This window comes from Oxyura jamaicensis, chromosome 1 (assembly GCF_011077185.1).
Source record: "Oxyura jamaicensis isolate SHBP4307 breed ruddy duck chromosome 1, BPBGC_Ojam_1.0, whole genome shotgun sequence".
Lineage (NCBI taxonomy): Eukaryota > Metazoa > Chordata > Aves > Anseriformes > Anatidae > Oxyura > Oxyura jamaicensis.
The window spans coordinates 140,986,444-140,997,908 of NC_048893.1; the positions used below are offsets into that span (position 1 = coordinate 140,986,444).

At 47.0% G+C, this 11,465-nt stretch overlaps 1 protein-coding gene across 1 annotated transcript in view; it reads left to right on the top strand.

The window, feature by feature from the left end:
- Positions 1-11,465, top strand: part of SH3RF3 (SH3 domain containing ring finger 3) — a 238,048-nt gene that overhangs the window by 3,825 nt on the left and 222,758 nt on the right. The window contains exon 2 of the mRNA XM_035335431.1: positions 15-113. Within this exon, the coding sequence (XP_035191322.1) occupies positions 15-113 (99 nt within the window). The remainder of the gene's footprint in view (positions 1-14; positions 114-11,465) is intronic.

Sequence of the window (11,465 nt, forward strand, 5' to 3'; positions counted from 1 at the left end):
CCGCGTACCCCCAGCCCGCCGCCGCCCCCAGCGCCGTCGCCGCCGCCGCCGCCTCGGCCGCCGCCAGCCTGCGGGAGCTGGCGGCCGCCAGCCGCAGCGCCCTGCTGGGAAAGGTGGGTGCCGGGGACGGGGACGGGGGACGGGGGGGGCACAGCGGGACCCCTGGTGCCCGCCCGGGCTCGGGCCGTCCCGTCGGGGATGGCCCCGGGGGCGGCCGCCGCGCACCGCGGGCATCGGTCCCCCGGCGGCCGGGAGCCCCCGGAGGGATGGGGGGGACCGGGGGGCTCCGCGGAGGCGGTCCGGGTGCTGCGGGGTCCCGCCGGTGCTGTCCGAGCCCGCTAGATGCAGCGGGATGCGGCCGTCGGGGGGCGGCTTTGCCCTGCCCGGGGGGCTCGGTGCGGTGCCGGTGTGCAGTGCGGGGAAGGGCAGAGCGTTGTGTCCTTGAGACCTGCCCGCAAAAACCCAGCTGCTTTTAAAACCGATGCCCAAGATCGCATTGATCACGGCGGGGCCGGGATCAGTGCCTCCTCGTGAGCCGTGTTGTGTCGGCCCGTAGGGTGACATTGGCTGCCGGACCCCTTTGGGAGACTTGGGCAGGGAGACTCTGAGCACTGTCAACTTTATCTGCTCCCTAATGCCGTTTGTGTATAGTAGATATGTTGAATTTTCTTTGATATCTTCCGTGGGATCTGCTTGAGCCGTACTTTAGCGTACAGGCTTTTGATTTGGAAAGGTCAATGCGGAGATTCCTCCTGAAGTTGTATCACTACAGTGGATGTTTCAATTAATTCATTTCCTTTTTTTTTTTTTTTTTCCTGAGAGAAATGACTAGACCTGTACTGGTGTTTTGAAGTTTCGCCTACAGGAAATGATGGCAAATGCCATACATTGTTCCGTAAAATTCAATTTTGGAGGCTGAAGTGAAATATGCTCGGTAATATTTCTGGAAGGGTAGATCCTTAGGTTGCTTGGAGTGCAGTGATCGTCAGGTTTGTTTTTAAGAGACACGCGTTGCAACTCGACTTAGGCTTGCTGCTTTGTCACAGCAGACAGCTCTTGTCATCTTGAATTTCGTCCGGTTTGATTTCCAGGTAGTCCTCTCGGTGGGAAGTAGGGTCTGTGTGGAGGACTTACTGCACCTGCACGATTCCTGCTGCAGAGGCAGGGTTTCGTGGCACCCTGACCAAGCTTTTGTGGACATCCCGCAAGACAGCCGCTGGTTTTTATGCCTTCAAGACCTCGTTACCGCAGGGGGTGCACCTATAAGGAAAGGCTTCGGGGGAGAACTTGCGAGTAATTTTATACCGTTGTGCCATTTGTCAGACAAGTTGAGTTGTTATTATTTTACCATAAACAGGGAAAGCTTTAAGAAGTCGCTTCCCTAACCACCGTTGCAGATTTCCTACAGCAAATAAAACCCCATCAATGTTCGTCGCTTTCTGACTTTGATTGAGTGGCACTTCACTTCTGTCGCGTGTTTCCGTGTGGGTTGCCATCCGTCTGAATTTGATAGAAAGCAAAGCTACACGTGACCTTAGAATCGCATTTGGGCTTTTATGGTTAACAACTGCTGCCTTCGCTTGCTGGGGCTAATGGGTGATTGCGGGGCAGTGGGTCTGCTGGGGCAGGGTGGCTCTGAGGTACCGTTTGCTTAGCCTTTTGACTGACCGCGCAATTTTATCCGGGAAATCAATGCAACGTGCTTGATCCTTACAAGGTTCATTACAGTGAAAGAAAGTCTGGACTAATCTGCTTTTAAAAAAAGCAGCAGGGGAGAATAATCCTCCTTGGAGCTGCTGATACAGCTGATTGCTGAGCTGTGCTGGAGGCAGAGTACAGCACCTCTCTTTACTAAACAATAGGTGGTACGAACCTGCCCAGAATTTGGCTTTTTGGGGCTGGTACTGAAGGGCAGGATTGTATCCCTTTCAATCTTTTATTGGTCTTTGACAGCTTAGATCTATCAGAGAGAGCTGAAGTGATTCTTTCTGTTTTATTTTTTTCTTCTTCTTCTTCTTTTTATTAATTTCAGAAATTGCCATAGATTTGCTGCCTGGGGCTTAAATGCAAATCACAACTATTTTGCTAATTAATACCTTTCATTGTGGGTTGCTCAGTGTGTAAAATGGGACATACTGTCATGGGCTTTTTGGCTAGGAAGGAAACTGCTAGTTGTGAAAGGCAGTGGCACGGAGCCAAGGTCACTTCTATCAGACTTCAGTCTTGCACAGATCCTCAGACCGATATGTTACAATCACACCAGGGATATGTTTCAATGAGAATTTTAATTAACCTTAGAAGACAGAGCAGAGCCAGCTTGCGCATTGCTATTAATGTCTGTGTTTTGCCACTGCACATCTTACACTTCAGGGAAGTCTCCTTTGCATAGATGGCATTTTCTAAAATCAATGAACGTTGTTTAACACGTTCATTTGGCAAAACTCCAGGGGGGGTGTATTTCTTTCTCTGGACTTGGGTGATTCTTTTTGGGTAGTTTAACACGGACTCAGTCTCTCCAGAGTGCTGAAACGTGGCGTGAGAGGGACTGGGGATGAACTGCAACTGGGGCTCTTCGGATAGCTGACTGAGACCATTCTTCAGCAATACTTCAGAAGGACTGCAGGTGCTTTCAGATATGTGGTATGCATCTCCAGCGTGAGAGGCCTGGAAATGTTGTTTCCCTAAAAATGCAGGCTTCAAATATATTAGTGATTCCACTGACATGCAGCAATGTGTGCCCTTGATAAGCCAGCTAGTCTCTTAATTTCAGCCTGCAAAAACAATTGCTTCTCCACTGTGTAAAGCATTTTGGGGAGTTTACCTTAAAGATACTGTGTAAATGCAGAGTATGATTATAGAATTTATAAAAGGGTCTGAAAGCTGAAAGAACACACTAGAAGAATGAGAGTAAGGAAATCCAGAAGCTGAGTGACCACCCCAGGGGATAAAACGGGAGGCTAAGAGTGGTTTATAATGGTAGTCGCATTACACACAAGGTTATAATTTATTGGCTCCTCTGTTTCCATTACCACGGTAGAACTGCTGGGGGAATTCAGGTTCTGTCAAAGTAAATGGCTCCCTTAGACTGGTGAGGCATTATGGTAAATCTGGGTTCTTTACTAAACAAGGGTTGGTTGTTGATTTTTTTTTAATTATTTTTTTTATTTTTTAAGAATTGTTGGAGTTTACCACTTAGAATCTTCTCAGGAGTTCTCAAGATCTGACAGACAGCTAACTGCATGCAAGTCTTTGGCAGTTTCCTCCCAAACCAGTCCTCTTCTACTCCAGGTGCAAAGCTTATTGCCTGCTTACTCTAAATACAAACTGAGAGCAACATCTGTATAAAAACGAAGCAACCTATAAAAGATGTGTCTGTTTTCCCAGAAGAGAGAGCATGGCTGCAGTGACAGATACACATGTGGTACATTAGCAGAAGGTGGGATAGGTAACAGCAGACTAAGATGTGCACATAAGGAAGACGATGTGTCAGCATGCTTCGGCCAAGTGACGAATGGGCTGCACTCCCCTGCCTTTTACTGGGTGCTTCTCCCACATATGAGATCCACAGAGCTATTTCACAGGTCCGGGCAGAAGACTGACTGCAATTTGCTAACCCAGGAGGGAGGTCACTAACCTTTGGCTTCACAAGCAGAGCGAGCAGCGGTGGTTTGTTACCTGCTCTTTTCAGTCGCTCCATTTGCAGAAATTGTCTAAAAGAGAGATTGAGTCATTACTTTTTATGAGAGCTCTGTCTCATCCTACACCATCTGTATGTTTTTGAGGTTATAGTGGATCAACTGTGGAGTACAAGTTGTAGTTTTCCACTGCTACATTTCCTTATTGTATACACCTTCTGTTATGTGTATAACCCACACAGTTAGGCAAGAGAAAGCAGATAAGTCCTGAGTTTATATTCATCTATATCCATTGTAAGCACCAGTGGGTTGAATAGGACACATTGTCTTGGGCAGAAGAGAATCTTGGACTCAATCTGCAGGACTGTTTCTTGTTAGCAGTACACAGTACACATGGTCCAATAGACTTACCTTTATTTTGTTCTTTTTCTCAGATTTATTTTTTTTCTGGTACTACAGTTTTGCTGGCCAATGATTGAGCTATTGAGCTTTCTCATCAACTCATCCAAATAGGACTCATGGCATCAAGGACTCTGATTTTGTGTGTGTGTGTGTGGGTGTGTGTGTGGGTGTGTGTGTGTGTGTGTGTGTGTGTTGTCTTGCAGATGGTTAAAAAATGTGTTTCAGTGCAGGAGATTAGTAAGGCCTCTAAAGGGTATTGTAATGTTGCAATGAATATAACCAAGAGTTTTACAATCCCTGCAATTAAGGCAGTCATCACAGAAGTGCGTGAGCAGAGGAGAGGGGACTGCTGAGGAGCTAAATCAGATACATTCATGATTCACTGAGCTCTTACGTTTTTCAGAAATACTGAAAAAGCTGAGTGTCCAAAAGGGTGAGGTGACCAAAATGGATGACCAGCAGCAACTTGGTCACATCTGGAAGAGTTAGGGGTTGTGGGGGGGACTTTGTGCCACTAGCCCGAGACCCTCCCTATTAATCCACGTCAGTGTGGCATGCCTTTGGATGCCTCCCCTTGCCATCATATGTGGATGCTAAGTTCAATCCCTGCACGTCACCCCTCTGAATGATTCATGGATGGTGGTAATGCATAGCGTGTGACGGCATTCAGCAGCTGGTTGCTCCGAGAGAAAATGTACAGACTGGCAAGTCTGAGATCCTGTGCACATTTTAATTCTGGCAGTTTTTGCCCAGCTCCCCTAACCTCCTGCTGTTCGCTCTCTGGGGAGCCGTGCTTTTAAGGCTGAGGCCTGAAGCAGGAGGAGGGGAGCGTGGTGCGGGGCCTGGCCCTCAAGCAAGGCCGCGTGAGCTGCCGAGCCCCAGAGGTCCCAGCTGAAAACCTGCAGCAGTAGCACTCACCTACCCTTGTGTGCTTTCTGATCCCTGTATGCAGGCTGCTGTACAAAGGCAGAGTTATTCCCGAACGGGCTGGGATTGTAATAAATTAAAAAGCACTGACTGCCTACACCAAAGCTCTTAGGGCTCTTCTCTGCCGCTGAAAGGAGGTTGGCAGAGATGCTGAGCTCGGTGCACGTGCTGTAACAGTGCAGGGTGCTCCTTGCTTCTCGTCGGATGGGTTCGGGACCAGGAGGGCTGCTCTTGTTGGCCAGGTGCCCACCAGGTCCACCTGGCTGAAGCTGCTGGCTGCTAACGCAGTCGTGCCTGCAGTCACGGGTCGGGGTGAGGGTATGTCTGTGCGATGCAGACCTTGCTAGGCGAAGCTGTGTCTGCGTGGGCCATAAAACGCTACGGCAATATGCTATTTATGCTGGGGACAATTTTATGAGCTAGGGAGGTCTCTAGGAGTTATTTTAGCTTGCTGTCTCAAAACTTCAGGTTAATAATCTGATTACTGTTTTAACAGTGTGTATGAGTACTTCATGGGTTTTACACTGCTGTATTTAGAATTTCCTCTCTACTTTAACTATTTTTTCCAACATTTCATGCTCTTTTAAATCTCTGTCTCTGTCACTGCTTAAGTTTCAAATAAACCCGTAATTCCCTCTTGCACTCCAGCAACCCACCTGTAATATCTGTGGCAATGGAACCCCCTTCCTTTTGAACTCATAGATCACTCTTCCTTAGGAGCCTCTCCTTAAGCTATGAAAGGCTGGTTATAACTAATATTTCGCTCTGATTAATATCTCTAAGCATTGCAATTGCTGACCTCTTTGAATTCATTCAGTTTTCAGGGGCTTGGTGACTTCTGTGGACCAAAGCCCTTTGGGATGCTCCTGGTTTCAGCTTTCTAGCAGTCACTCATCACATACCGAGCTGAATTTTAGCTAGTGTTTGCTATGTGCTCTTGTTAAAATCTGATATTTTACAACAGGTTTTCCCAGTCTGGGGCAAGCTGTCATGGGAAGAACCCGAGATTAGTCCTAATAGGACATGAGAGCCTGGATGAAGATAAACTAGGGGATTTGAGAAAGCTGCATGACCTTGGACTTGCCCCAGCTCCCACAGCAGCTGCGCTTCTGCAGCTGGGGGAGAAAGGAATGGGAAGAGCCGTGCTGACTGCAAGCCCCTGGTTCGTCCTCAGCCTCACACAGCAGCAGCCTCTTGCCTGGAGCAGTCCTGGCCTTGAGCTGCAAGCTTCCTGGCTGGACCTCTTTGCAAAAGGGAAAGTAAAACACAAAAAAATAAAGGGGAGTGGAAAGCGATTAGAAAAATGTCTTACTAGTGCATTGCAGAGCTGCACCTGGGAACTGGTCCTCCCCATTTTCCAGCCCTAGATCCTCTTTCTTCCACCGATTCAGATTTGGTTCTGACAGCCCCAGCCTTTTGCTGGTGGCTCGGGGCAGTGGGGAGGGTGCTGCTGTGCTCCCTGTACTTGTCTCCATTACTGTGCTCCCTCCTCTTTGTGGGAAGTATTGCTTCTGCTGATAGAGAATTGATGGCAAAGCTTCGAAATTGTTTGAATAGCTTTAAAAAAAACACAACCACAGTGTATGCCCAACGCTTTAATTTAATTGTCTTTGCATGTAATTTGATCGTTTTTATTCTGTTATAAAACTAGCAAACATTAAATTAAAGATACGTGTACACGGGATGCCTCTCAGTCCAGGGGAAAGAAAGAAGGAGAGGATATTACTTTTGGTCTTAAAAAGACATTTAAAAAAAAAAAAAAAAAGTCAAGGGAAAATGTGAAACATCTGGAATGAAGAACACGGTCTGCCCAGTCTTTTAACTGGGATGGGCTCTGCAGCACATGGTGATGCACAGCCATGGGCAGCTGCCGGCAGCAGCCACTGCCTCTTTCCCTGTGCCCAGCCCTGGCAGTGCTTTCTCCTTCTGCATTGCACCCTGTGTATAGATGACACAAGTGTTTACACAGCCAGGCACTGAAAAATCACTCGAGGGGGACATATCTGCCAAAAGTGAGGCTGTGCCCATGCTCTGCCCCTCTGCCAGGGGTCACTGGCTCAGTGTGTGGGATGCTTGGTGTCAGGCCGAGGCTCACCTCGCCACATCTGTAAGCCAGCTGCGGATGGGTTAAGTAGCTAAAAACATAGTCAGTTGGCCTCATCACTGGTTTCTGGCACTTTCAAAGCATGGGTTGGCCCCTTCTAAAGGCTGGCTTGTTGTTCTGTCTGAGCGGTTTGGGTTTTTGGTGCTCTCAGTTGGTCTTTCTGAAGAGTGCATGTCCCCTTGAAAGCTGTGCAGTTGTTTTTGCAGCGGGTCTCTTGTCTTGGAAATTGGAAGGCGTAGTAATCTCCCTCGCTGGATTCTGGGTAGGAGGAGGCTGTAGGATGCACTGATCAAAAAGAGAGGTGGACGGGACTGTTTGCTTCTGCAGTGGCAGTAGTCTAACACCGCATGACACAGAGGTGCGCAGGGACACTCATCTGCACACTGAGACAATGGGACGAAGGTGCAAAGCTTGGTCCTGAGGTCTGGAGTGCCATAAGGATTTGTGTCAGTGAAGACTTTGTCCCTCTTCTTGGCTGTCCTTTGGAATATGATTTATCAGACAAGTGACTCTAATGCTGTATATGGTGAATGATTGCCTTTCTGTGTACAAAAGTGGTAATTATGGCAAGAGGTTGCTTCTGCCTCGATGCTTGTAGTGCCTCTCCGCTGCTACAGCAACAGGCAGGAGAGTCTGATTATTCAGTCAAGTTATCATTAATTTTTGTTCCCAAGACTTTTTTTTTTTTTTTTTTTTTTTTTTTAAATCAGATCCAAGCCAATATGAATTTGCCATTGCTAATTTTAGAATGGTCTGCTTGCACAAGATAACAAATCCCAGCTTCGGTATAAAGAAAAAAATATTTTAACAGGAGGCTGGCTAGATTGTTATCAAAATGCTAATGATCATTTCTCCTACAGTCTCAGTTATTTTCAGAGGGAGGACTAGAATAGACACATCATCTGAATAAGATTGATTTTAATATGTATTACTATCTCATTAAGCTGTTAAAGTCTTTCCCCTTCTGGACAGAGGTTCATTAATTGCTGCAGCTGATGTATCATTAACGTGGGCTTAGGTGCAAGATGGGCAGGGGGGAAAAGAGATCTGAAGTTTTCAGTGTACAGTTGTGGATGTACTATGGGTAAAGATACCACAAAGAAGGGGACACTGCTGTGTCTGGTGTGCTGCCTCCTGATTGCCTTCTGTTTGACAGCCAAAAAGTCAGCCAAAATCCAGGCACTATTGTATTTACTTTACTAACTGATGCTTTTGGTAAATGTTGTTGAACATGTTTACTTGTGGATTAATTTCAGACTAATTCAAATCAAAAGCTCCTCAGTGAGTTACTGTAAAAAGATACGGTTTTATGAATTTACTTTTTAATTTCTAATTTCATTATGAAATAGCTTTTAGCAGGCTGCCCGCTTTATGAGCTCCCTTCTTACATGCCATGAAATGCTTTCCTTGCAACTTATTTCAAGTTCACTGTATTGTCATCCCTATAAGCAAATCAATACGTTTTCATTTCCGATGATAGTAGTAATTTATGAATTTTTAATTATTTTAACCCAGTAAAGTGGAGGGAAGCAGAAGGTTGACTTCAGTTGACATTTATTTATCTGTAAATAAGACACACACACACACAAATGTGTGTGTGTCTTATGCATGTGTGTGTGTCTTATGCATGTGTGTGTTTAGTATATATATGTATCTTCTGATATTTGTAGCTGTTGGACAGAAAAGCCTCTTTCTTGCATTCTTTTTGCCTCCAGCTACAGCTGAGTAAGTCGTACAGTGTTGTCCCCACGTGATGGGCATGGGCGTGTGTTGTGTCATGGCATGGTGGCTGCTGGCTGCTCCTGCTACATCTCTGGCCATGTGCCCATTGTGCCACGTAAAAGATCGTGCCTGCTGGAGAGATGCTGGGTGTTCACGTAGGCAGCCTCCTTCTGCACACCATAAATACAGATCTGTGCTTGTCGTGAGACTGGGCACCTGTCCCTCCTGGGATGCTAAGCTGTCCAAATCCATGGACATGCATGTGCATGGATGGCTCCTGCTGCTGTTGCACCCCTTTTTCAGGGATGGGGTCCCACTTGCATGGGAAAAAAATGAGAATCAGAGGCTGAAGCCCCCAATAGCACTGGGGGTGGGCACTGGTCTATCTGCTGTCCCTTGCAGAGACCTTCATGTTCAGTGGAGACTGTCCTACTGTTCATTCAGCAGCTTTCCTGTGAAGAGTCCCCTTCTTTTGCATGCTTCCCTTCTAACACAAATAATAGCAAGGCCCTTGGAGAATACAGGCATACGTATGCGTCATAAAACACAGTAAAATAATAGGTGACAACCATGAGAAGAAATTTTTTCTTGCTTATTGTCTTCTGCCAGGTAGGTAATTGTGCCGTTAGATCACAGTGGAATTATATTGTTTACATTTCACAGTCATGCATTGACGTACAGTCGGAGCCAGTCATACCTTTTTAATAATGAAAAATCAGTACATTATTTTCTAAAATGAAAGTTTGATACTTTTGAGGTATGCCCCAGAGGAGAAACTATTTTTTGCAAGCTTGAATTTTATCTGTGCTGATAAACACAGGACTTCCTTCTATATGCAGTCAGTCTTGCTTTTATCTGAGTATATATTTCAGTGGCAAGGCTGTCACCGTAGTCATTGCTATTAACATAATTTAGCACACCTGACTGAAGGGGCTAAGCTGGCTTCAGCATCTGCAATAATCGTACAGTCAGGGAGAGGTCATTTTGTGCTTATTAACAAAAAACAACTCAGCAGACAGAGCTGAACGGACATCTCCCACTCATCACAAGCCTTGAAAACCAGGAAATCAGTAGTTAAAGGGGAAGGTTTGTGTCTTCCTCCCTTTGTCTCCCCAGCAGCACACTGAGATGCAGAGGTGCAGAGAGCCACAAGTCCTTTTATTTCCAGTTTCTCTGCTCCTAATGTTTGTTTCGTACGGATTTTGTACTGCCTGAATCTCTGTTGCTAAGCATTGTTTTGGCTTATACCATTTTTTAAAAACTACAAAAGATTGCATGAAATTTGCTGCCTTCTGCTGCGTGTAGGGCTGAGAAGAAGCCTGTGGCTGAATGAGAGCAGGAAATGGGCTGGGTGCTCCTCCAGGGAGCTCGGGCCTTGTGAAGCTCTTTGATGGCTATCCTCTCCAAAATGTTTTGTCCTCCTTTAAGAAGTTACTAAAAACAGGAGCCCCAGAAGCAACCTGCAGAGTCAGCAGTGCTAAGAGGAGATCCCATAAGGGATCTGTGTCATCGTCCCCTTCCTGCAGCACCCTGTCACTGGTTGAAGACATCCATGGGGTCCCCTGTCCCCCTTTTCCTCTCAGTATGCATCCTCAAAATTGGAGGCATGGGCAGGGGATGTTGTGGTGCTGTTAATCTCCAAATCAGAATCATAGAACCATAGAGTTGTCTGTGTTGGAAAAGACCATCAAGATCACCAAGTCCAACCATCAAACTGACGGTAGGTCAGGTTGTCCCACCACTAAGCCAGGCCCCTTACTGCCATGTCCACACATCTGAATCCTTCAAACACATTTCTAGCGTGTAGCGCAGAGCCCAGCTTTCAGGCAGGCTTCGTCACGCTTCCCCGTGCTGTGGGTGCACGGTGGGACGGAGGAGACACGCTTCTAGCACGTGGGTGGTGAAATGCTGCCAGTGCTGTCGGCGGTCGAGGACTGCTGGGGTGGGATATGCTGGGCAGGGGCTGGTGACGATGTGACTGTACGGTGCTTAGTCACGCCGAGAGGCAGCACGAGGCAGGGCAAGAGACGAGGGAGGAGCGTTCTGGATGCTTGGCTTCCCGTGGGAGTAGGTCTCGTGCGATTGCTTCATCCTGAAGGCACGAGGGGAGCTGTTTGCAGAGGAGTTGCCCTGGCAGCGCTGCAGGTTGGAGCCAGTGAGTGTAGTCCGTAAGATTTGGGGAGTGCCTCGGACTCTGGTTTGGGGTGGTGTTGCCCCTCTGCGAGCAGGGGAAGCCCTGTGTGCTTGTGCTGGAGCCTGTCTGTTGTTGAATTAAAACTCCCCTTGCTGTGAGCACTCTTCACATGGGCCATCACCCACAGGGTGCCAGGAGGTGACAAGGAAGGGACAGGGCAGGAGGGGGGAAGGTTCCCAAGGCGAAATGCTTTCCAACTGCTCTTTGTGTTTCATCAAACCGAGATTAAAAATTCCAGGGGTCACTCCAGTAATTCCAGCCTTTTTAATGTGCTTTTTGTTAATTTAGTTAGATTTTTACATAGCAGAAATTTAAATTACCTCAGCAGTGGTACTCGTGTAGTGCTGGGACACTGCCCTGTCAGAGGGGCCCTTTCCTGTACAATTTGGTCACTTGAGAATAAATTCCTCTGATTATGAAAACTGCGATTTGAGTTTTTTTTTTTTTTTTTTTTTTTAGTATCAGTCTTGGTTGTCTTTGA